The sequence below is a fragment of the Asterias amurensis genome, chromosome 10, assembly GCF_032118995.1.
Source record: "Asterias amurensis chromosome 10, ASM3211899v1".
NCBI classification, from domain to species: Eukaryota; Metazoa; Echinodermata; class Asteroidea; order Forcipulatida; family Asteriidae; genus Asterias; species Asterias amurensis.
In genome coordinates, this window is record NC_092657.1 from 5,099,775 (window position 1) to 5,127,320 (window position 27,546).

General features: G+C 37.8%; 1 protein-coding gene across 1 annotated transcript; it reads right to left on the reverse strand.

Moving 5' to 3' along the window:
* LOC139942541 (uncharacterized) lies at positions 1-27,350 on the reverse strand. The gene is made up of 7 exons (XM_071939371.1): positions 26,873-27,350; positions 11,501-11,537; positions 10,629-10,731; positions 9,493-9,636; positions 8,954-9,122; positions 8,045-8,156; positions 1-5,403 (listed from the first exon to the last, which is right to left on the reverse strand). The coding sequence occupies exons 1-7, from the start codon at positions 27,269-27,271 to the stop codon at positions 5,258-5,260; spliced, it is 1,110 nt and encodes a 369-aa protein (XP_071795472.1). The 5' UTR covers positions 27,272-27,350; the 3' UTR covers positions 1-5,257.
* Positions 27,351-27,546: the final 196 nt, after the last annotated feature.

Genomic DNA, 27,546 nt, shown 5'->3' on the forward strand with positions numbered 1-27,546 from the left:
ACGCGCTTTTTTATTTATTATTCTCAGCTACTTTTTAGGGGGCGACCATGAACTTTGTGACCTATTAACAATAAGCTATCAATAATAAATTTAGTATTTAAAACTTAAAATGAATGACTACGGAATGTATGTAAAAAGAGGTATACTTCAAAAGCGTAAAAAATACTAGAAGATTTGTCTTATTTCGTGGAAGAAAAAATAACATGCACCGCTTGATAATAGTTCATTCGAATATCTCTACGGAAGGCCGGCTATACAAGCCTTTAACTTGGTTAGTATTTTTAAAGGGCCCAATTTCATAAAGCTGTTATGCAGAAAATACTGCTTGACAATGTCTTTGCCTAAAACAAATTGAGTAGAACACCAGTCACAACAATGTATCCTTCTAATGATCTTCTTGGCTGGTAACCTGTTTCTGTTTAGCAAAACCTTTCTGTGCTTAGCAAGGTTTTTGTGCTTACAGGCTTTATAAGAATGGGCCCTGGTCACTGGTGTCTCAACTGTTTCTATAAACCTTACAAAAAAACTCCCGGTTCAGAACTTAACCGAATTCCGAGTTACAGGGGGACCTGACCCAATTTCGGTCAATAAATTACCCTGAAACTGGTTAAATAATGCATTTTGATTCTGCGTTAGTTTGACAAAGTTTCGGGACACCGTGTAACAGATTCCAGGTCATACTGACTCAGAAATCAGGCCACATGATTGGTCAATGATTCTATATGTATCCAATCAAAAGATGGAGAGACAGTACCCGATATACGAGGAGCTCCTTCTATAAGCGAGATAATACTTCCATTTGTAAACATAGGCCGTTTTCGAAACCACGGGTTTGGATTTGACTTGGGCTCCGGCCGCCTGCTTGAAGCAACATAACAACAACACACGCCTTCTAAATATATCCGACGGAGCCCATGACCCAACCCATGCTTTCGAAAGTGGCCATAATAATGCTCACACATTACAAAATAATGGTGTATGAAAAAAATGCAACCATTGTAATAAGACTATTTCAAAGCTCGAGTAGGACACTGTTAAACTCAACTTAGACACTGTCAACAGTTTTACGATGTTTGTAATTTCCACCCGGCAGTATATTATGCACAGTAAACCATTTCATGCTTTATTAAAATAAAAATGAAATTTTTGTATTTTAATCAATCTAAGTTTTGTTTTAAGTATCCTTAAAATATGATACACTTTATCGACCACGATTTAAATAAATACATCCTGTATGACCTGAACTACCTTGTCCATGTTCTTTAAATAGGACTATGTTTGTTCATGTCTACATGCCCGGGTTTCGCCAACACTATACGGAGCTAGACAGATGTCTAGTTAATTAATGATTAACAATTCGTCACCAGCTGTAGTTGTTTTTAATGCTAACCGCAACAAAGTCGCTCTTTTTACGAAAATTGTCTATTCACTTTCGAAAAACAAACCAAAACCCAAAAACAAAAACATAATAAAAAGTTTTATAAATAAAAATAAAAACAGGTAAATAATCAGTAACCATAGAACAATTTTAACGACAGAATTGCAGTTAATTGTTTATCCATAATAAAAATCGAATCCACTTTGTCCCCTGCAAACTTCTAACTTAAAGGGACATTACAGAAATGGTAAGAAAGAAAATCGTGAAGACCACGAATTAATTATATAAAACTTCTAACGGTCTAATGATGATGATAGCAGAAAACTTCCCCCGAAATATTTCTGTCTGAAATGCCATATATTTTGATGAGAACTAAATATCTAGTTACGTGTTTGAAGCTTATCACTCATGAGCGTTGTATACACTTTTAGTTTTGTATTGACGTAAGACAAAATGTGTTATTTTTTTTCTCTCTCACTATTTTCTCGTGATCTAGATGGGCAATCTATCTCAAACTTATACAGGTTTGTCAGTATACATGCATGATGGATCACATATAGTGTGCTTACACTGCAAGCAACTGTTTTGTTAGCAAAAACCAATTCTGTAAGGTTCCTTTAAAAGTCCTAACTTTTTGCCTAATCGTTAACTAAAAAGGAAGTGTTCCAGCTATTCTCGTATCTGGGCTGCATTAACGGTGAATAAAGTATTGTGCTACGCTCTGTATAAAATCTACCGAAATATCAGCTTTTCAAGAAAAAAATTAACCATGTACAATTATATTTCAATCAAAATCATCGTATAAACAAGATGTAAAGAAGCACCCTTCGAATAATTTAAATCTAATTTCCACACTTTCTGCAACTAAATTCAAACGATTTTGTCAGTTATTTTAAAACCATTCGCTATTTCTACCTTTTGTAAAATTGAAAACTGAAAAAGAAATTTCATAAAAGAAAAACATGCTAACTATTGGTCATTAACTTACATTATGTATTTAAGGACTGCTTTTTTTCTACCCATGCTATCTAATAAAAAATAAATAAATCTTAGCTGTGGATGGTAATGGTTTACGTACTTCCTCATAATTATTATGCGTTAGTTGGTAACATTGTGAGAAATTATCGAAAAATATAATGAACAAATAATGATAGTGATAAGATGAAACAGACTTTAACGAGGCCTAAGTTGAAAAGGGTTTCGAAATGCCACAATAAAACCATAAATACTGATTGACATTTTCAACAGGTTTTAGCTGTGCGATGTTTCATGAATATCAATTATCATTAATGTCAACCGGTAGTTACAGCAGTTAAAGGTATCAGTACTTTATATATCATTGCGTCTCCCCGTTGCCTTACATATCATTCAACATTGATAACAAAATACTTTTGAAATAATAAAGCTATATATACGCATTTTTTGTTTGTTACAAACATGAATAAAAAAAATTTAAAAAAGACAGCAGCAAATATTTTCCGAAAGGCAGGAACGTCAAAGCGTTGGGTTGTTTAACTATTACCTTTACTCCACTTTTTTTTCAATAGCAAAAAGGCCTTTATGTTAATTTTTTTATAATTATTCAGGCACGATAACATTCAGTAGGTAACGAGATACTACTGCTTATAAACTGAATAATATTAATTGTAATTTTCACAAGGTATTTCTCTTTCTTTACAATGCTATCTATTTTTTTTTTTTTTTTACACACTGACACACAAACAAATTATTGTTGGAAATCTGGTCTTGGGAGTTTTTTTTACTGGTTACGCTCTGTGTTGCAACAATGCACTAGTACCACCCTTAGTGAATTTACGAAACATACATGTACTCCTAGTAGTTGCACAGTACTTTATCATACTTTGGGATCATAATTAAACGCAGAGAAGTGCAGAAATTAGATCAAGCAGCAGCCTGTCTTCTTATACATATTTGTGTGCTTCTTTAAATGGATACATGTTTTGTTTCTTACTGTGAGCGTACAAATCCCCCGCTATATTTTAGTTTTAGAATTTACTCATCTGGTATAAAATAACAGTATGTGAAAACGTAGGCAAGGATTCGCGCATGATTAACATTTTGATATTATTTTTTCCTTTTTTAAAATGGCTCTTAATTTTTTTCTCCACATAAACACTGTTAGGACGATAACTGTAATATTTTACATCTGGTATAACACTTAACACGACACCAATTACTTGTACATGTTCATGCATTGAAATGGATAATAAGGATTACATATAACAGTTTTGATATTTATTTTTGTCAAAGAAGGTCTCCAATGACAAAATTCAGTTTTATGATCCACTCATTTTCAACGCTAGGTAAATTTAAACTGTTTGCGTATTTCTGACCATGCGCACATCACCAAAAACCCCGAATGGATTTACCCGGTAAGTCTGCCGCCACCAGCGTCCAAGAAGTCCCCCGTTTCAGCATTTGCATACCCCTTCAGTCTAAATCTATTGGAAAATGAGCACATCTATTTGACATTTGAGACCCCTTTTCAATAATAGTCAAGCCTGACCATCACGTTCGATAATAGACCAAATGCATTGTGACGTCACTTGTAGAGCGCCCTCTCTTCTTAGAGGTAAATCAAATCAACTGCTCAACGGACCAACATCTGCGCGTTTTACATGTGTGTTTTCCACGAATCCGTCATCGTTTTACCTCTTAAAATTACTTCAATGCATAAGGTCTATCTCCAGATAGAGTAGTAGTTATATCTTTTTGAAAAATAATAAAGGCCACAACATTATAATGGGATTAAACACCGAATTATAATTATTTCTTGTTTGCAAAATGTCTGCAAATTACGCGTCAAAATTCCATATAATAACTACATTGTACATCTACCTCTATTATGTATTTGTTATTATACAACCAACATGTGTACCGTACTGTCGCAACAACACTGCTTATGATAGAAATATCTTAATTCGGCAGCCATTTTAACTTATACAGCAAAAATTACACAAACCCCAATTTACCATTATTAGGTATCTTCCCTAAATCAGAATTAGTATTTTCATCTCTTTTAAAGTAGTGTATCTGTAATTAAATAACCTATTTCTTTGAATACAACTTTACATTGTGGTTTCGGGACAATTCCACATCGTTCCAAATATACTGGAAAAAGTAACTCGGTTTTGGTGTACAAAGACAAACACATGTAATGATAATCCAGGTTAAATGACGATTATTGAGTCAAATTTCAAACATAAAATTAAAATAATTTGTTTGAAAAGAAATATTATTTCAATTGACGTGACAGTGGAAAGAAGTTGCCTTATAATTTGACAGTTAAAGGGCACATGTTTCAACACTGATTGTGATAGAAAATTATAGATTTAAATTAAGAGTTGCACAGAAAAGAAAATTCCATAGGATGTAAGGATGTAATGAGTAATAGACTTCGTAGAATGTCTTTTCCTTCAAATTGGCTTTAAAAGGCGCCCGTTGTTGGTCAAGCTTAGTGTCATTTTGTCGTCACTTTGTGTGACGAAATGTAAACCAACCATTAGTTAAGATAGCAATATATCACAGAACCATTCAGAATGTTAATGGCTGATGGAACAACGGCTGGTTTTAAACGTCGGCCAAACACATAACCGGTGTAACTTTACCTTTAACTTTGAACTTCGAACTCTATTTCGATTAATTTAAGTGTATTTAAGCCTGAGTCAATGTCATGGACAAACAAAAAAAGGTTGTGCCGAATTCTAGTCTATGGTGAAACCCTTTTTGTTTACGCCTACCAATTGAAGTGAAGACTTAACCCCATCGATGAAGGGATGGAATAGAAAAATTGTTGTGTTGCGCCCTGTCTCCCTCTATGTATCTACGATGCCTGACTCCTACGGTCTCTATCTACTTCTACGCCTCCTCTGTGGGCTCCTCTTTCTCTTCTCCATCGGCTGCAGGGATGTCTTCTCCCTCTACGGTGATTGGTGCGGCTGGTACGGCGGCCACGTTGTTCTCAACTGGTCCATCGGTCGCTGCAGGATTGTCTCCAGCCTTTCCTGTGGAAATTAATGAGATCAAAACGGTAGCTAGAATATTAAATCGAAGATTTTGGAAATTTAAGAAGTTTTGTTTGAGACTGATTCCACAATCTCAAAGATGCTTTTAAAAAAATGGAGGGCTTTTTATTTTTAACATGGCGAGTCGATTTATGGGACTGATGTGGTCTGTTTAGGGTGACAGTCTGTACACTGTATGTACCTGATGGACTCACCAAACACAAGAAGTGACACACTTGTTTTGACATTCATTTGTCTTATGAACTTAAAGGATCACGTTGCCTTGGATTGGACGAGTTGGTCTGTAAAAAGCGTTTGTAACCGTTTGTTATAAAATGCATTTGGTTGGAAAGATGTTTTAAAAGTAGAATACAATGATCCACACAAGTTTGCCTCGAAATTGCGTGGTTTTCCTTTTACTGTGCGACCTAACACGGTCGGCCATTTATGGGGGTCAAAAATTTGACTCCCATAAATGGCCGGCCGTGTTTGTCGACGAGGTAAAAGGAAAACCGTGCAATTTCGAGGCATGTTTGTGTGGATCATTGTATTCTACTTTTACAACATCTTTCTACCCATATGCATATTATAAAAAACGGTTACAAACGCTTTTCAAAGACCAACTCGACCGATCCAAGGCAACGTGTTCCTTTAATACACGACATAATACTTAGAACTTCAACTGTTTCGATACCATACAATGTGTGGACCTCGTTGGTAATCGGGTGTTTAATGGACACATGAGTTATTTATAGGAAAATGCTATGTTTATAATAAAAACAAATTATTGCCAGGATGTAACGTTTGGTAGAGCACTAATTGAAGTTACTCATATGGGTCATGCTATTATACGTTGCGAGTAGGCCTATTGTAGCTAAGTGTATCCATGGTTTCATCATCGTTGTAGCTCAAAGACGACGTCCTGATGACGTCATCGCATATTAAAGCCATTGGACCCTTTCGGTAAACAGTATTGTCCAAGGCCCACACTTCGTGTATCACAACTTATATATAAAATAACAAACCTGTGAAAACTTAGGCTCGTCGGAGTCGGGAGAAAATAACCGGAAAACCCACCCTTGTTTCCGCACGTTTCGCCGTGTCATGACATGTGTTTAAAATAAATCCGTAATACTCGATATCGAGAATTGATATTGTTTTACTGTTTTCTCAAAAAGTAAAGCATTTCATGGAATAATATTTCAAGAGAAGTCTTTCACCACTACCTTCTGTAAACCCTGTAAGTTATTTGTAAATCTGTGAACTTTTTTTTGTTATCTGTTCCGAAAGGGTCCAATGGCTTTAAACCACAAAACCCACACACAACAAGTTGTCGCCGAATCTAAAAGGTTACATGTAACCGTAGCCTTATATAATTTGTCTGGGAAAACTATAATGTATTTTTCTCCCAAAAAATTATTTCCCTAATGAATCTTCTCACCAACAGCACAGATGTCTTAAAAAAAAAGAAATTCCTCCCGATAATTTCCAATGGCACCAAGATTTAGACTTGATTTCAAGTCTGAAATCGTCGAGGAGCAGCCTAGCAAACCGTCATGATTGGCTGTTCACTCGCGGTCTGAGGAAAATACACAAGAGGGCGCTATTGCAATGCCTACGTGCAGACACAAACATACGACCACAGACGTGAAACAAGTCTACATGCTATACAAGGCAGCTTTCAGACTAAAAAAGAGGACACTAATTTATTTTCCGGACTATTCCCCAATTAACATAGGTTTGCATACGAGTATGAGACCCACACATAGACATGGAATCGTCATAATGTATTCTCCACACGCTGACATTTTGATCGCTTTACTTCTGGCTCTCATGGGAAAGGGTGTATAAATTACCGATATTTGATATATTTTCCACCTCTTACGGCAGGATCTTTGTTGCTATGGGTGATCCATAGAGTGGGACATTTCCATATTATGAGCGGATCCGACAAAATCAGTCATTTGTGGGATTTCTTGAGTTGAGTGCAACAGGGGAATGATTAGTATGCGTTGTTTGACCACCACACGTCTCGTACGGTGTGGTTGTTATGACAGAGTTTAACTGTTTATCGAATAACCATTGATATGATATGATGAAGTATTTGTTACTACGAAAGCTCATGCGTTTGTTTATGTTAATTAGTCAGCATTAAAGTTTTACCACGACCTTCCTTATAATAGATGTATATTATATCGTTGCGGTACCCGCTGCCAAACATAGGATTCGAACTGCCTCTAGCTAGCGGCAACCTCTGTAGTCTAGTAGTCTAGATGGTAAGACACTGCTCTAGAATTGCAAGAGTCGAGGGTTCGAATCCCACCCGAGTAATAAGCCTGTGATATTTTTTTTTCACAGGACTCGGGAAAGTACTGAGTATATACAGTGCTAACACACATCGGTATATGGGTAAAAACCAAAATTAATATGATCTTCGTGCTAATAAGAGATGCAGATAAAGGCAGCTTATTTTGGGCATAGTATGTTGAGATACACCAAGTGAGAGAACGGTCTTTGCGATTACCAATAGTGTCCAGTGTCTTTAAGTTGAATGGTTTGATCATATTGACCGGTTTAGTGATTGTGATGATGGGGAGAAAAGAGATGCAAATAAAAAGCAGTACGAACAAAACCTACTAACCATTCTCAGCTGGTTTCGTCTCTGCGTTTTCCTCTGGCTTGTCCTCTTCGTTTGGTGTCTCATTCTCTTCTTTCTTTTCCGGTTCCTTGGGAGCCGTCGTTTTCTTCCAATACTAAAAATAGAACAATAAACGTAAGGTCATAGGTTGGTGAACACTCCAAATACCCCCCCCCCCCCGCCAATGGTCGTACTGCATATCTTTGGAACTCCTTGCCTGGTGCATGTTTCCCTTCATCCTACGATCTTCCATCTTTTAAGAGGAATATCAATTCCTACCTTCAGCTCCACTGAGTTTCTGCATGTCTATGTTTTCTTCCGTGTAGCCCTTTACCTAGTAAGAGTGGCTTTTAGCTTTGTTTTGGGCGACTTGCATAAAAAAAACTTACAAAAAACTCCCACTTATCTCGACTCTTTGGAATACCAAATGCAATGTTACAAGAAATACATTGCGTGTAGGAATTGTACTTTTGCGCTGTTTTGACAAGATATGGCTATTATTGGAGTGCATTGTTTGGTTTGGGTGTATACAGACAGAGTTGCCCAAACCCAATGTTGTCATTGTGCTGTGTCCATCACATCTAAAAAATGGCTTATCGGGGAATACCTTCTGCCCCATACCGACCACTGTGGGTGCGTTCGTTTAGCTTCCCTGGGTCTACCCCGCGGTGCTCACTCGGGTGAGCCCCTGACAAGAGCTAATCGAACGATCACAATCACCCTCTCGTGGTGACGGCATGCACCTCAGGTAACCCCCAAGTGACCCACTCCACAAGCAGGGCACTGGGGGCTGACCGGGTGAGCCCCGTCAAAGCTATTCGAACGTACCGGGGCAGACCGGGGTCGACCCGGGGAAACTAAACGAACGCACCCTGTATAGCGCCGTGACGTCATATACCGACTGTTACCTACCTGCTGCAGATCGTCACAGAGTGAGACAGGGTACCCGACGGTAACTCTGTTGACGATCATCTTGAGTGCCCAGCCCTTCAGGTTGATCTGACTAAGCCACGTGACTCGTGTGGAAGTCTCGTCGTCATCTTTTGGTCGGATCACCAATCCCATGGTTCCAACTTCGGCTCTAAAGAAGAAAACAAATAAAACGCAAGACTTTGATTATTTTTTGCTCCATCCTACAACCTAGACTAGGGTTTTAAGAGGAGAATATCACTTCCTACTTTCAGCCTCCCTTGAGTTTTTTTCATTTTAATAACGTTGTCTTCTTGTGGTCCCTTAGCTTTTATGAAGCAAGGAAAGACATCACGTGGGCAATTAACAACCAATTAGATACGTTGGTAGTTGGTACATATACCTTGATGAGGTTCCCTTGGTAGGTGGCATGTTTGGATGGTTGCAGCAGTCACGCACGTAACATGTATTTTGATTGGTTCGAAAGCAACGAAAGGCATCATGTGAGCAGTTAACAACCAATCAGATTGGTCGGTACATACCTGGTGGTTCCCTTGGTAGGTGGCTTGTTTGGATGGTTGCAGCTCTTGTATAAGACCACGTGTCTTTTCTGTTCCTCGTCGGTTCGTATTTGAATGCACTGCACGACGTCTCGGTCATCACACGCCATTGGCATTTTAATCACACTGGAAACACACAAGCAAATGTAAAGGGTTCGCGTTTAGTATGAGTGGTGTCTTTTTGCTTTGCTACGCGGAATACCAAGCTATGTACTTTGATGAACCCGAGACATGACTGAGGGACGTGATGTATGTCGTATGATGGGGGTCCCCGAAGTTGTGGTTGTTGGATGGGGATGGGGGGGGGGGGCAAGAGGGCTGGGGAAAAAATACATTTTCTTTGAATGGAAGTGTTAAGGAAATCGTCCATTTATTTGTGCATTTCTATCATTCATCTCAGGGGGGGGGGGGGGATATGGGTGGCACATTTTGGCACAAATCTCTCTGACACCCTCTTGTTACGCTACGATTATACATACATTATTTGTTTGCGTAAATGTTCCTATTGATGGTTCTTTAAAGTGATCCTGAAAGGTCAAATTGTGTTCTTTTGCGTATTTATTGATTGATGCATTTAATTTCAACAAACATAATTTTTTTTTCTTTGACGGTTCAAATGTTTCAAAGGTTTACCTGTGATACTGGTTAATGCTAACATTTATAACAAACGCTTAAAGGAGCACGTTGCCTTGGTCTTTGAAAAGCGTTTGTAACCGTTTTTATAAAATGCATATGGGTAGAAAGATGTTGTTAAAGTAGAATACAATGATCCACACAAACATGCCTCGAAATTGCGTGGTTTTCCTTTTACCTTGTCGACTAACACGTCGGCCATTTATGGGGGTCAAAATTTTGACTCCCATAAATGGCCGACCATGTTAGTTCGCACAGTAGAAGGAAAACCACGCAATTTCGAGGCAAAATTGTGTGGATCATTGTATTATACTTTTAAAACATCTTTCCAACCATATGCATTTTATAAAAAAAACGGTTACAAACGCTTTTGTTTTGACCAACTCGTCCGATCCAAGGCAACGTAATCCTTTAACAAAAAATAGTACTTCTACCTCCCTACACAAGAATTTGTTTTCGTATACTTTTTGGTGAATATCACTTACGTGTAGACAATTTTAAAGTCTTCCCTCTCCTCTAGTATTTCATAGTTGGGTGTCTTTCTGCTCCATTTCTTCCTGAGCTCAGCATCAGTGAAGAATTCAAGCACTGGAGAGTCATACAAAAAGGATTGAATTACACTATGACAGTATAATGGACTTTATTATGTTAAAGGCAGTGGACACTATTGGGAATGTCGAAGACTAGCCTTCACAGTTGGTGTATCTCAACATATGCATAAAATAACAAACCTGTGAAAATTTGAGCTCAATCGGTCATCAAAGTTGCGAGATAATAATGAAAGAAGAAAACACCCTTGTCACACGAAGTTATGTGCGTTTAGATTGTTGATTTCGAGACCTCAAGTTCTAAATATGAGGTCTCGAAATCAAGTTCGTGGAAAATTACTTCTTTCTCAAAAACTATGGCACTTCAGAGGGAGCCGTTTCTCACAATGTTTTATACTATCAACCTCTCCCCATTACTCGTTACCAAGTAAGGTTTTGTGCTAATAATTATTTTGAGTAATTACCAATAGTGTCCACTGCCTTTAATAAAAAGACACTCCAGCTGTGGCCAAGGCCCAACTTCATACAGCCCGTAAGCACAGGAAAATCTCGCTTAGCAAAAACAGGTTACCAGCCATCATATCATGAAGTTTACACTGTTGCTATCTGGTGCCCACCTCATTTTGTGCTTACAGCGAAACTTGTCAAGCAGCTATTTCTGCTAAACAGCCTCATGAAATTGAGCCAAGGTTGGGACTGCAATGTCCTTTGAACTTTAACAATGAATGAATTACGACGAAAATATGGGTTTGGCGCAAAAGCAAATGTAAATAAGTAAATGTATAATTACAGTTTCAACTTATAGTTACCTTTTTCACATGGGATACCACTGAAGTCCATGTATGCCTGGGAACAAAATACAAAAACATAATTATTATAATGATGGATAAACCTGGTTTAAAGAATTTTCCCCAAAATCCCCGTAGATGAATCGCGTCTTTATTAGTTGGGTGGATTTCACAAAGGTAGTCCTAACTTAGGACTAGTCCTAGTCAATGCTAAGAGATAGGACTGGTCCTAAGTTAGGACCAGTAACTCATCCTAACTAAGGACTGGTCCTATCTCATAGCATTGCCTAGGACTGGTCCTAAGTTAGGACTACCTTTGTGAAATCCACCCATGATTCACAAATCCTCGCCGCGAACAATGCGTGGTAGGTTCACTCTTCAGTGCCGGGTAAAGCTAGAGCGATGATGCAATTTTTGATTAAGTCAAGGGCCTGTGCTTCGTATTTGAAAGGGAAGGACACCAAGGCAATTTCTCCCACGTAAAGGGCACCCTATGAGTAAATTGCAAAATTCTACTGGAGCATTTCAAGGGCACTTTTGTCTCAATTGGTCATTGAAGTTGCACGAAAATGATGGAAAAAACACCCCCTTGTTTTCAGATAAGAGTTAAAGGCTTCTGGCCAGAAGTCTTGTAATATTTTAGTGAGAAATTACCTCTTTCTATGAGTAAATTGTAAAATTCTACTGGAGCATTTCAAGGGCAACGAGGCAATGACCAGGGGGCATAGAGGCAATCGCCTTCAATGCCTTGATGAAGTTTCAGGACGGAAGGCAAGATACATTTAGATTATTTCATGTGAAAATTATCTACGCATAATTTATTATGTGTTTATGTCAAGACTCGTAATAACAAAAGGAAAACAAATGAGAAGACCAACAAATAACACTATCTCAAAAACCTGCTGTACAATTGTGTCTAATATAAAGGATTTGATAGAGCTGGTAAAACAGTCGCAGAAAGTGTTTTGTTTTGTTTGATCAACCACATACATGAAATAATAAACCCGTGAAAATTTAAGCTTAATCCGTCGTGTGAGTTCGAAGAAAATAGTGACAAAATCATGTACAATATTTTGGCATGTAAAATCAATTTCATTAATTTTGATTGTAACAGCAAAACTTGGTTGTTATTTTGTTTAAAGGTTTTCAGATACATTTTTCACGAAAATAGAGGAACACATTACGCAGGAAAAGTAGTTTTGTGAATGAATTTCATAATCAGTAAGTTTTTTTTTTTTTTTTTTTTAATCATTGGTAATTATATGCCTTTAATGAAACAGTAATAATTTAACGAAACAGTAATAATAGATAATACGGAATTACTCAATGTCTATTTAGCAAATTATGCCCGGAAAAAAAACAAGTCAAAAGACATAGGTACACTGTAGCGTGCACGAGGCTGGTAAAAATTCCCCCATCGACCCCTTTATTCTCTCCCAACAGCGTCGTCTGCGAAGCTCATAATCAGCTTATGTATTATGAAAATGGGTCACGATGTTCCACATCGTTCCCCTCCTTTAAAATCAGGAAAGAAGCGTGTCTTGAAAAGTGTCTGGCCACTTTTTATGTGTGCGTGAAGATGAAGACGATACCTAATCTTCGCATAAAATGGAACGTGACGAAGATGTGGGCAAAGGTCATACTAGCCAATAACAATTCGTCATCAATAGCTGCCACGGATTGCAAGTCGGTAAATATTAGACACCTGTTAAAGGCACTTGACACGTTTGGAAATTGTCAAAGACCAGTATTTTCACTTGGTGTATCCAAACATAACAAAACTGGTCGAAACTGCAGACCATTAACTAAATTGTTTCTTTATTATTTGATACAGTAGTTCCTTTGGTTAGTAAGCAGTTTGTAACAGCTACTATTGTACAACAGTTCAATTCAATACGATCATAGGAGTCTTGAAATCGTGATAATTTCTTATTCTGAGAATCTGTACTAAAGTTTTCTCTTTTTGCTTTATTAATTTCTTTAAGTAGAATACTTGAAGAAAGATGAAACCACGAGCTGTCCATGAAAAAAACTAAACAAACATTCTGTGTTTAATAATAACTCAAGGATCTCAGTTTTGACTATTTCCTGTGTTATTCATTCAGGATTTGACTTCTCTTTAAAGACATTGGACACTATTAGTAATTGTCAAAGACTAGTCTCCCAAATTGGTGTATCTAAACGTATGCACAAAATAACAAACCTGTGAAAATTTGAGCTCAATTGGTCGTCAAAGTTGCGAGATAATAATGAAAGAAAAAACACTATTGTCACACAAAGTTGCGTGCGTTTTAGATGGTTGATTTCGAGACCCCAAATTCTAAACTTGAGGTCTCGAAATCAAATCCGGGAAAATATATTCTTTCTCGAAAACTACTCCACTCTAGAGGGACCGGTTCTATAACACCCACCTCTCCCCATTAATCGTTACAAAGAAAGGTTTTGTGCTGATAATTATTTTGAGTATTTACCAATAGTGTCCACTGCCTTTAAGGGACACTTTTTTGTCATAATTTTGTCAGAATGCCTTTACTACCGAGCGGCCGTTCTGCATAATAAGCCGAATCAATTCTTCAAATTAGTCATACCGAAAATCATCGGCTTATTTTCTTTTGTAACGTGTAATTCAGTGACTTACTCATTCATGACGAATCATTATTCATGACTGACCCACGAGCTTCGGGGTGTGAGTGTGTAGGGGCCAAATGCGTGTAACAGTGTGGTTGAGGTTTTAAAGGGAAGGTATACACTATCGGTAATTACAAATTGGTAAACAAATATTAACATGGTAAATTTGAGAGCTGTTGAGATATAGTAAAACACATTGTGGGAAACGGCTCCCTCTGAAGTTAACGTAGTTTTTAAGCAAAAGGTAATTTCTTACTAAAATATTAAAATACTTCTAGCTAGAAGTATTTTATTCCTGTCTGAAAGCACACAAGTTCGTCCAACAAGGGTGTTTTTTTTTCTTTTATAGTTTTCTCGCAACTTCGATGACCAGTTATTTTATGCTTATGTTGGGATACACCAAGTGAAAACATTGGTCTTTGACAATTGCCAAAGGCCTTTAAAGGAGCACCTTTAGATTGTGCGCTTCGTTGCTTTCAAACGCATTTATTATGAAATAAATATGGCTGGTATGTTTTAGAGGTAAAATATGACGATTCACACAACATTTCCTTTAAAAATGTGTGGTTTTCCTTTTACTTCGCGACAACATGGTCCACTATGGTGTAGAACCAAATTGTTGACTCCACAAGTTACGTTCATGAAATTAAAGAAAACCACTGGTAGCACTAAGATATCTAATCTATTACGGGTTATTCTTTCTATGTAGACATTGTTAAAATTTTCGCTTCGGACTTTCGGCAATATCTCAAAAGACGCGACCTTTGTAAATGAATTTTCACAGTTTAGTTTTATTGTATATACAAACTACATTTACATTTAGATTGAAACAATAATTGAATGGTAAAAAGAATTATAAGTATTCTTTGCCTTTAAACGCACGATGGATGGGTTTATAGGAACACGTTGCCTTGGATCGGACGAATTGGTCTATTAAAAGCGTTTGAAACCGTTTGTTATGAAATGCATATGGTTAGAAAGATGTTTTAAAAGTAAAATATAATCATCCACACAAGTATCACTCGAAAATGCACGGTTTTCCTTTTACGTCGCGAACTATCACGGTCGGCCATTTATGGTTGACTCCCATAAATTGCCGACCGTGTTAGTCGACAGGATAAAAAGGAAACCACGCAATTTCGAGGCATATTTGTGTAGTTCATTGTATTCTACTTTTGCAATATCTTTCTAACCATATACATTTTACCACAAACGGTTACAGAACCATTTTCAAAGACCAACTCGACCGATCCAAGGCAACGTGTTCCTTTAAGCTCTACACACATTTTGTAGATGATCCTCCTTAGTTCCCAAATTCATAACTTGTCGTTTCGTTTGCCCATGTTACCATAACATACATTAGCTGGTTAATACGTTTTTACATGCAAAATAATTTTCATCTCACTTAGACTAAGAGTGAGACGATTCTTTTTTAAACTACCAATAGTGTCCATGTGCCTTTAATTTCCTAATTATCAAATTTCACTTTCGACTATAATTTAAAATTCTTATTTTTTTCCCCTATTTTCCTTAGACATTCTAATCCACCCACGCCTGACCAGTTCACTAGGCAACACTTTGTGTATGACTGCTGAATATACATACTTTTATAAGGCAGTTCAAGAATGGCAATTATGAACATTCTAAAACGTCAACGGCGAAAACGGAAGAAATGAAAACGATGACAAATTATGCCGTCATTGGCCCTGGCTGACTAAGGAATGTATTTATGCATACACAAATAATCCTGACGCTCTGTGGTTAGAATTCTGTATACTGTGACTTTCTAGCTATAGCAGTATATCGGCATATTGCTTTCAATTGAGGTCTTGTCGTAGCAGTATACAGTGTTTAGAGCCCGTTGAGTTTATGAGTCATAAAACGTTTTGCATACTAAGGTTTATTGCAAAAGGAAAACTGAAGAAGCTGTGTGTGTGAACGGAATACGGAAGATAGTTTCCATGTTTAATTTATGAGGAAATGGCTTTGATGTGATGTAGCTATCGTTGGTTTATATATTATATCAAAAATCGAAGACAATTAACGTATAACTTTTGAGTCAATGACAAATTTGGGACTTCGATCTTATTTCACGAGATGGGGATTTTTTTTTTCTCTTTCGATTTTTAATAATTTTACAAGCTGACAATAGTGTTAAATTTATCTGTGATGTATACAATGAATGAACCGCAATTTAAAAAACAAAGATTTTACCATTTGTTGTTCTCATCTTAAAAAAAAACCTCTGCATGGACTACACAGACAGAGTAAGCTATTAATTATATGATTCGATAACGAATTGTTAAGGATGAATAGACCCACGTCATTGTTTAACTCAGTCTAAGGGTCTGCTCATTATGAATGAAATCTAAAATGTCGAACATTTTCTTTTTCTGTGTGATCAACATCTCCGTCTGACCATGGGGCCGATTTCACAAAGCAATAATATTCATCGCAAAACAAATCGTCAGTATCACCATAGTGATTTGTATTGTGACATCACACTGTACTTAGCCACGTTTGATTTGCAGTTGCGATCAATCTTAGATCTTTGTTCGATAAAACAATGAATTATACGGGAATGTTAAAAGGATGATTCTTTAATTTCAGTAAACTGAAAGCATGCTCATTATGAATCGAATTTAAACTCAGTAGAATTTTTGTTTATGTTCAATTAATATTTCCTTATGAAAATGAGATTAAGTCATATTCGAGAAAACTGTATCTGAACACAAACACTATTCAACAGCTAATTTCAGTTGTAACAACCAAAACTACACACAGCTTATAATGCTAACAGTTTTGCATCTTTACCATTTTTTCCGGACTCGTACAATGGATTGAGTTCTACATAATTCACGGGCTTGTTATTTCAATATATGTTTTATGGCCTATAGTTGATCACACACAGAACATGAACACCGTCTGCGACTATTTTGTCATAGTGTTTCTGATCAGCAGAGTGTGGGTTCGAATCCCCAGCCGTGACACTTGTGTCCTGCTTCATCCTTGGGATGGGACGTTAAGCCGTTGGTCCCATGTGTTATGTAACGAATGTTTAATAACCCAGTGCACTTATCGAAAAGAGAAGGGGTTCGCCCCGGTGTTCCTGGTCCGATCGGTAGCAAATTGCGCCACAGCATCTTGTTAAGTATAATACATGGTGCTGTCAGAATTAGGTTACATAATTTAAACGATAGTCCCACATCTGGCAGGAAACACTGTATGATATACAGCGCAGGGAGCGTCAATTATTTTATTATTATAATGTCCATATAGCGTATACAAATGTCTCAGGTTACAATGCCTTAGTGATGAAACCAATCCGTTCACGACCGTTTTTTCCCCTTTTCATCTCGGAGTTGCGCCCGATAATGTGACTTTTGTTCCCCATCTGTTATCTCTTCTTCCGCTCATCATGATTAGCCCTTTTCCATTTGCTTCACTTAAAGGCTCCATACCTTTATTAAAAGGCATGAACGCTATTGGTGCAATTTATCAAAACTTACTTGGTATAACGAGCAATGGAGAGCTGTTGGTAGTATAACATATTATGAGAAAAGGCTCCGAAGTGACGTAGCTGTGAGAAAATAATATTTTTAATAATAAATACTTCAGCTGAAGCCTCTATTATGCATCTGAAGGCACACAGAGTGGTGCAACAGTGGTGTTTTTGTTATTTGTTGTTTGTTTCAATATTTTCTTGCATAGTTTCTTCTTCAAAAATTGTGCTTGACTGCGTGAGAAGATATTTAGAATTTTTGTTATGTAAACGAAAGTGGCCACAACCTAACATTGACCCTTTACCCTATCAGGACCGGGGCACACAGCAATGACCCCAGTAATAGCAATGTGATGATAGCCTATCGATGGTGTCAAAATAAACAAGTTTGTCAAAGTTTATAGCATTTTGACTAAAATGACGAAACTTGTACAAAGTTACAAAGCATACATCAACGGCAGCGACAACAAAAAGACAAACAAATCTAAAAGCCCTCATGCTTTTGATCGTATAAAGCATTGTGAGAAACGTCTAAAAATATTACAAGATTGCAGGCCATCAGAAGTCTCTTTTAGCAATCTGAAAGCACACACAATGTTGTAACAATTGTGTTGTTTCTTTCATTAGGCCTATTCTCTTACAACTACAATGACCAACAACTTGTCTTATAAAGCCATTATACACTTTCGGAACAGAAACAAAAATAAAAGTTCACAGATTTACAAATAACTTACAGGGTTTACAGAAGGTAATGGTAAAAGACTTCTCTTGAAATATTATTCCATGAAATGCTTTACTTTTTGAGAAAAAATTAAAACAATTATCAATTCTCGACATCGAAAATTACGGATTTATAGTAAACACATGTCATGACACGACGAAACGTGCGGAAACAAGGGTGGGTTTTCTCGTTATTTTCTACCGACTCCGATGACCGATTGCGCCTAAATTTTCACAGGTTTGTTATTTTATATAAACGTTGTGATACACGAAGTGTGGGCCTTCGGTAATACTGTTTACCAATAGTGTCCACTGTCTTTAAGATGAACCTTTGTTGCCAAGCTCATGGTGGTCAAGAGCGTGTACTGGCCGAGCGGTTAAGAGCGTCGGACTCGAGATGTGGTGTTTCTGAGAGTGGGTTCTAAGTTGTGGTGTCCAGTGCCTTTAACTTAGCCTCTGAGTCACGATTACGTCGACAAAAATCAATCCATGACCCTACTTTTCAATCTATGGTCTGCCTTATTATACAAACTAAGACCATTCATTAAGACCATTCACAAGCTGGCCGGATTCTTAGAAATTCAATTATTTTCTCGTTTATTACACGACACCAGTTCAAAACGGAATTGCGTAAGATTGGTAAAATGGGATCAAATAAATTAACACCATTGTAGACAATTATGCCCTATAGTTGCCAAGTTTGAAGGGTTCTTCAAAAGTTAATTAGCTCAGGGGGGGGGGGGGGGGTATCAACACACATGTTGTGTCGTTTAAGTTTTATTTATAACCTTTTTCAATTATTAATATAATATCATCATTAACAAGAGGTAAAGTTGTGGGTCACACTTATTAAAAAAAAAAAAAGCGAGGGAATGTTTTTTAAAAACATTCCGTCGAAAGTTTACTTTCATTTTCTGGCTCATTGCGAAAGTTATGGTCATTTATTTCTACGAGTCATTCTCAATAACAATGTTGTCTGTCACATCATGAAGAAAGAAAAATATACTGTTGATTTGCTTCATCCATTAGCACAGCCAATTTGCGTTTAATTGCCAGAGCTTACAGTTGGTATGTTATATACATTAATCAGACAGTTAATAAGATGTCAAAATACTTTCAGATATTTTATTATGTGAGCAGGCCCCAGTTTCATGGCTCTGCTTACCGTAAGCACAGAATCGGCGCGTACGGAAGCAGGGAATTCTGTGCTTACGGCAAGCGTATTTCACGTGTTAGCGGCAAATTTTGGCTTCTGCGCGTGCATACGCCACGTTACTAGGCATTCTACGCTTACAAGGCTAGCGCAGAAATTCGGCACTTGCACGTAAGCGGGGAATCGTGATCGTAAGCGCAGAATTCGGCGGTAAGCAGAGCCATGAAATTGGGTCCTGATATTTTACCAACTAGACCGCCGAGCTAGCTCAGTAGGGACTTTTCGTTTTCGACGACGGATGGTTCTGCGACGGTTGTTCAGCTAAACGTTGTCGTTTTCAGCACAACGAAGATTCATCCCAAGTACTGTCGTAGAAATTGAGGGACGACCGTCCTCAAAGACGACGCATGCGCAGATGACGCCAAATGTCATCTTTACCGTCGCAGAACCATCCGTCGTCGAAAACGAAAAGTCCCTATTGCCTAGAGGCAGTTCGAATCCAAATGGTACATAAGCAACAGAAATTCGGCGCTAGCACGTCAAGCGGGGTGATCGTAAGCGCAGAATTCGGCGGTAAGCAGAGCCATGACATGGTATACGTTTGGTAACCACTCTAAACTAATGGCAACAAAATCATACCTGGTTAGAAGTATACAGGAGCTCTCGATACTAAGCACTTTGGAAATCATTTCATTTCAAAGTAGTGTGGATGGAACACGACATGTACTATCCCCGTATAATCTGAGAAGCGTTACTGTCAGATTTAAGTTTGAAATTTGGGGGACACAAACTTATATCTTTTTTCCAAAACTACATTACTTTTAAAGACTATGGACACTATTGGTAATTGTCAAAGACCAATCTTCACTGTTGGTGTATCTCAACATATGCATAAAATAACAAACCTGTGAAAATTTGAGCTCAATTGGTCGTCAAAGTTGCGAGATAACAATGAAAGAAAAAACACGCCCTTGTCACACGAAGTAGTGTGCTTTCAGATGCTTGATTTCGAGACCTCAAATTCTAAATCTGAGGTCTTGAAATCAAATTCGTGGAAATTTACTTTGTTCTTGAAAACTACGTTATATACTTCAGAGGGAGCCGTTTCTCACAATGTTTTATGCTATCAATCTCTCCCCATTACTTGTTACCAAGTAAGGTTTTATGAAAATAATTATTTCGAGTAATTACCAATAGTGTCCACTGCCTTTAAGTGAAATTATTCTAAAAAAATGCTTTATCTATATCGAGAGCTTCTGTTGCCTCTAACCAAATGTTTGTATTGCTGTTGATTTAACCAAACGTAGGTGAACTTCCTTTTAAAGTCACTGGACACTAACGGTAAATATATACTCACAAGAATTCTTAGCATAACAACTGATTTGGTATAACGAACTATGAAGAGCTGTCGATCATTTCTTAAGAAAGAGGTAAATTCTCACTCAATTAATGGTAAAATACTTCAGGCCTGAAGCCTTTTATATAAGCATCTGAAAGCACAGAAATTTTTGTGCAACAATTTTGTTTTTCTTTCATTTTTTTTTATTGCAACTTCAATGACCAATTGAGTCCAAATTTGTACAGGTTATGCATAAAATAACAATGTTGGGATACACCAAGTGAGAATACTGGTTTTCGACAATAACCAATGGTGTCCAGTGCCTTTAAGCCGTTGGTTTACGTCAGTATAACCGAGTCTCTATCGGGAATGGAGAAATATCTCACGGGAAAAAAAACCGCGCACTTCCTGCGTGATGTAAACAATATTGTGTAAGCAGACATTTTGAAATGCCATCTGTGTCCAAGGCGTAATAGCTCAGAGTGTTGTGTTTTTATAACGCGGCTAAAGCTTCATCGTAAAAATAGAACCAAATGTTCCGAAAGTCAATAATACGAGAAGGTAGACAGCCGTACATTAAAGACATTTGGTAGTTGTCAAAGATCAGTCTTCCAAGTTTGGTGTATCTCAACTATGCATTAAATAACCAACCTGTGAAAATTTGGGCTCTATAGGTCATCAAAGTTGGGAGAAAATAATGAAAGAAAAAAAAAAAACCTTGATTTACAACTTTCATGTGCTTTCAGATGCATAATAAAATGCTTCAACTGGTGAAGCCCTTCATTTTGAGTGAAAAATTATCTCTTTCTCAAAAACTACGTTACTTCAAAGGGAGCCATTTCTCACAATTTTGTATACCATCTCAACAGCTCTCCCATGCTCATTACCAAGTAACAGTTATTTTGAGTAATTACCAATAGTGTCCAGTGCCTTTAAACATTTTCGTCTGGAGTATAGTAACGATACAAGTTACGAGAATGCTCCTTTAAAGGCAGTGGACACCATTGGTAATTACTCAAAATATTTATTAGCATAAAACCTCACTTGGTAACGAGTAATGGGGAGAGGTTGGTAGTATAAAACATTGTGAGAAACGGCTCCCTCTGAAGTGCCATAGTTTTCGAGAAAGAAGTAATTTTCCACGAATTTGATTTCGAGACCTCGGGTTTAGAACTTGAGGTCTCGAAATTTAGGGTGTTTTTTCCTTTCATTATTATCTCGCAAGTTTGATAACCGATTGAGCTCAAATTTTCACAGGTTTGTTATTTTATGCATATATGTTGAGATACACTAACTGTGAAGACTAGTCTTTGACAATTACCAATAGTGTCCACTGCCTTTAAAGTAAAGAGGCTAAAAAGACACAAACCATTTTCGTCTGGTAACTTTTCCCAAGGTTTTAATTCAACCTGTGATTAATTACATTCAAATCTAATTGGAAATAGAACGATTAAAATCGATTAGTTTCCGATGGAATGTTTTAGAATTCACAGGGCATTCTTTTTCCACAGACAGTTATTATTAGATCACAATAAACGGAGTTCTTTGTTTTCATAACAACTATTGAATTTGGTTTTCGGAATGTAAATAAACTGTTCAGGAATAAAACCCATTATCAAAAAAAAAACCTCTTAATAAAAGAAAGAGAGTCAGATTTCGAATGGGAACAGCTAAATTTCTTCTTATTTTGTAGATTAAAAAAGTTAAATGTTTTATACAAATTTTGAGTTATCTAATGATTCACTAGGCTACACTACTGTTTTATTTAAAATTTATGGCATTATGTCACATAATTCAATCAGTTGACTTGTTTATTTTGTAATTATAATTATAGTTATTGTATTTGTGTATTTGTGTGTACTTAGAGCAGTCTACGCACAGTCGATTACACATTGACACTAATTGATTTCTACAATGTTAGTATACACAGTCAGCCCATTACATAATGTATTTAGTAGCACACAATTAAGGGACGATTGCTGCCAAAACAAATAAGCTGCCAATGGGCCTCTATGAAACCAACACGAATATTAAAAGCAGGTATAAGCAATTCGTTCTCGTTTAACGTCTCCTAATCTCTGGTAGGCCCATTCTAGTACACAAATTCATATTTCAAGTTTATACGGACCCAGTTTTTTAAAGCTACTCATTTGGCCCGAAATGTTGCTTATTTAGTAAACGTGTAACAAATAATCGCCGTAGAACAACAGGTGCTCAGCGTAGGCTCATCGAGGGACCATCGCTGTAGAACAATTTTTGTACTATTGGCCTCAAAAACCAATACAAATATTGATTGTATAGATACACAATGTGAAACTAATTGGTTTCGTCTGACCTCTTCTGACCTCTTTGTCTGAAGTATAAAAATTATTATTTCAAGTTGTGCGACCCAGTTTTAATAAAGCTACTCAGCCAAACATTTTGCTTGGGGAATGTGTTTATAATGTGTTTGCTCAGCGTAATAAATGTCGATATCGTCGTAGAACAATGTACTATAAGGCTATGGGCCACCATGAAACTAACGAATAATGATCAAGCAACGTGTTCATATCTGACCTCTGGAACTCAAGTATTTATACAAATTAATATTTCAAGTATCCGGACCCAGTTGTGAAGCCACATGATTAAAGTGTTGCTAAGGTATATTAAACATCACTGGGTATCACAGATATTAACAGTGTTCAAGTATAATGCACGACTCGAATTTGGTTCACCAATTAAAGGCAGTGGACACTATTGGTAATTGTCAAAGACTAGTCTTCACAGTTGGTGTATCTCAACATATGCATTAAATAACTAACCTGTGAAAATTTGAGCTCAATCGGTCATCGAACTTGCGAGATAATAATGAAAGAAAAAAACACCCTTGTCATATGAAGTTGTGTGCTTTTAGATGTTTGATTACGAGACCTCGAATTCTAAACTTGAGGTCTCGAAATCAAATTCGTGGACAATTTCTTCTTTCTCGAAAACTATGTCACTTCAGAGGGAGCCGTTTCTCACAATGTTTTATACTATCAACCTCTCCCCATTACTCGTTACCAATTGAGGTTTTATGCCGATAATTATTTTGAGTAATTACCAATAGTGTCCACTGCCTTTAAGTTGTAATTGTTATTCTTTGTCTCAGTGCAAAAAACGTTGTCCTTATAGGGACCCGTGCCTATACAAGCTCTGCTTCTAAATTGGACCCCTCTGCAGTATCATATTGTTCGTTCGTCTTCGTATATCCTTAGAAATTATACCTTCATTTCGGATATTGATAATGTTTAAGCCAACGTTAATTAAGAGAGCGAAGCCTTTAACACGTATAACACTTTACACTTTCTTCTTTATAGTCTGTCACAAGACAATCTACCTCCATTTATAATTATGGGATTCAGATAATATTGAAGCCATAATAAAGTGGGTGTAGTCCTGTAGGCCTACGTGTTACAAATACACAGCAATTACCAACATGGAACTAAAAGGGGGTTGCCTGTTGTGTCAGTACGAAGTTCATTTGTTTTCAATAAATCCTTCCCCAAAAAGGTGTTTTTACAGCGGTTTGAATGTTGGTGAACAAGCACATCACACCCCCACTTATGCATGTGCACACGTTACTATAATACACGTTGAATGCACGTATAAGCCCCACTGCATAATGTCTGCATACAGTACCTGGGGACAGAATCGTCTGGGCCGGCTGGCAAATTTTTTTTCTCAGCAAATTATAGTTGCCACTGTCGTAGTGCTTTCTTTCAATGAAGATTTTATTTCTAAATTGATTGAAAAAAGGGAATCCTTAAGAAAACAATCTGGAATTATTTTGAGGATGGCAATTCTCTGATGTGCAGAAAACAGAAACACAGCCGGGCTCGAAAGAGCTTGCTGCGGGTAATTTCGAGCTATTACAGCATGAATGACCCTCCATTAGAGATACTGATATATATAGTTGAAGTCAGTAGACCCTAAATTTGTGTTATACAAGTGCCAAGAAGTCAAGGATAAAGTGACAATGTTTTAACCTCAATGATACAACAAAAGTACCAGCATAGTCAACAGTTGGCATGAACGTGTGCGCATCCCACTATAAACAAACTACCATAACACAAGGCTATCTATAGTCTCCCTCCAAAAAATACCCATCATACTATGTGTTAATTTCCAAACGTCCGAGAACAACCCCCCCCCCAAAAAAAAAAAAAAAAAAAAAAAAAAAGAAATCACACCTTTCGTCAGATTAGGTATGACCTTTTTTGGCCCTATCCGTACCCCCCATACTACACCAGTAGACATAAACCTTTACCCTGGCTCTCAAATTAGTCTCGTCCACGTAAATACTTTTTTTTGAGGGTCTACTGACTATGCATGAGGTGGATGCTTTGTGTTCTGCATAATTATATTATGTGGGTCGATTAGTTTGTGTGCAACAAGGGTGTTAATTTTCATTATTCTCTTGCTCTACTTCGATGACCAATTGAATAGAAATTTTCACAGGTATGTTATTTTATGGATATGTTGGGATACATCAAGTGAGAGTACTGGTCTTTGGCAATTACCGAAGGTGTCCAGCGCCTTTGAATCGGTTTTGTAGTCCGCAGAATATTTTGAGGGCCTGCTGATTATTCATGAGGTGGACGCTCTGTTTTCCGCATCAATTATTGGCTCGATTAGTTTATTTATGAATAAAGCTCATAATAAGGTTTATACAAGAATCAATCATCATGTTAATAGTTATTTTATCAATGCATCCGAGTTTAAAGTCGATGAAAAGTCATTAGATCCCACAAACCAGCGATGTTTATTTCGATCGCGGCCTCTGAACGGAATCTACATAATCTATGTTCATTGTAATCTCATTTAGCCTTCGAGAAAGACCCTGCTACGGTCGAAACGTCAGGGTGTCTGTTAACTCTAAATCAAAGTGAAACTGCAAACGATAAATATACAGGGGCGGCGAATAAACTGACTAACAAATTTGATAATTTTAAGTTATTGTTTGCGGTAATGAGTACTACCGCAAACCAAATAATTAGTGATACCTCACCATGTAAAGTGATAAACATTTGCGCAATTTTTATGACGTTTTTGTCCTTGTACCCACTTTTGTGCCTTTGTTATTTGTATTGTCTGTATCGCCTTTAGATAGTGATTATTTTCGCTTTTTGGTTATCCGCAGGCTGATTCTGGTTGTAGTAATATTTGTTATTGCCTATTCTTTGTATGTACTGGTTGCCTGGAAATAAATAAATAAAAACAAATAAAATAAAAGGGCAAGGTTTTAATTTTCCCCTAAAATCGACCACCTCTGGTCTCCGTGTATAGTATACGCGGCTGTTAACCCTAAATAAATAAGACACGCATAATGCAATTTTCCAGTTGGAGAACACACACACCACAATCGTAACATATGTGTCCCCATCCCGGGTCGAACGAGCAAATCAATGATGAGACCAGATTGTATGAATCCAGAGCTATGTGTATAACTAACTCAAAAACAAAAACGCAGCTGGCGAAAAAAATGCAAGAATCGTAAACACTCGATCGTTTATTTTCCCACCAAACCCAAGTCAAATAAACCCTAGCATTATGGTAATACAGGTCGAGGCCTGAATAATATATATTGCACGATGACCGCAGTGATCGCTCTACACGGACGCGTAATAATTAAAGTAAGACTCTATGTGATAGTAGACCACTCGCTGGGGCGGCGTTTGTGACTCAGTAATGAGGTTTTATCCTTCTCTCTGTGTCGCTCCATTATAATATCGCTAGTAGTATGGCGGGGTTTATACATTACTAGACAAGCATTATAAACATGTTCAGCGCAGCGGCACACGGGGCTAGCGCGTGTCCTGTCTCACTCAACACGCGACTAGAATCCCAAAGATTCATTTACACAGTGATAAAATAATTCCTGTAACGGCCCATTATTGAGCACATAAGTAGCGCTCGATTTAGTGGGATGAATATACTAAACAGATGACTGTTTCAAAGTAGAGGTCAGAGGTCAATGTGTTGCCTCATCGTGAAGATGGGGTGGGGTGCAAGCTCATAAGTCTATCTTACCTTAACCAACGGGACGCCATTCTTCTCAGGTTTCTTTAAGATGGTCACGCCCTTAATCTTCTTCGATTTCTCCCATCCCTTGTCCTCTCCCTCGCTCGCCTCAAGTTGTAAGACCTGTTCCAAATCATCCTCCGAGAAGGGATTTTCCGTGGGGTTCTCCAGTAGAATCACCTCGGCAACAACAGGCTTAGTTTCTTCTACTGTCTCCGTTTCGGCAGTGGCCGGTGCGGTTTCCTCGTTTTCGGCGGCCCCACCCTCCTTAACGTCCCCATCTCCCTGAGCGTCCGCGGCCGGCTCGGTGGCGTCCGTCGTGGCCAGCTGTTCCTCCCCAGTCTCGGTCGGTGCTTTGGTCTCCTCTCCCTGGTCCTCGGCCGGTGATTTTTGTTCCGTTTCTGACATTATTGCGACCTAAAAAAGCGGACAGATGTGACAGAATCTGGAGAGTAGTGCGTTAATCGTGAAGCGAGCCTCTGGCAGACGATGGGAAAATCGGCACGTAGCGGTCATGCGCAGTAGAACTAACCGCAGTTTATGGCCCTTGACGAAACCACGGCCTCGGCTCTGGATTCGGCTTCAGGTTCCGTTATCTCGTCTGATGCCCTGACCAAGCAGGTGCACAAAGCACGCGTAGTTGCCAAAACAACCGCGGGACCAAGCTAGCTCAAACCGAATCC

Coding starts and splice junctions, on each gene's coding strand:
- LOC139942541 (XM_071939371.1), bottom strand. CDS start 27,271: ATGTCAGAAACGGAACAAAAATCACCGGCCGAGGACCAGGGAGAGGAG. Junction 11,538..26,872: donor ATGGCGTCCCGTTGGTTAAG/GTAAGATAGACT, acceptor TTTTGTTCCCAG/GCATACATGGACTTCAGTGG. Junction 5,404..8,044: donor GACGAAACCAGCTGAGAATG/GTTAGTAGGTTT, acceptor TAATTTCCACAG/GAAAGGCTGGAGACAATCCT.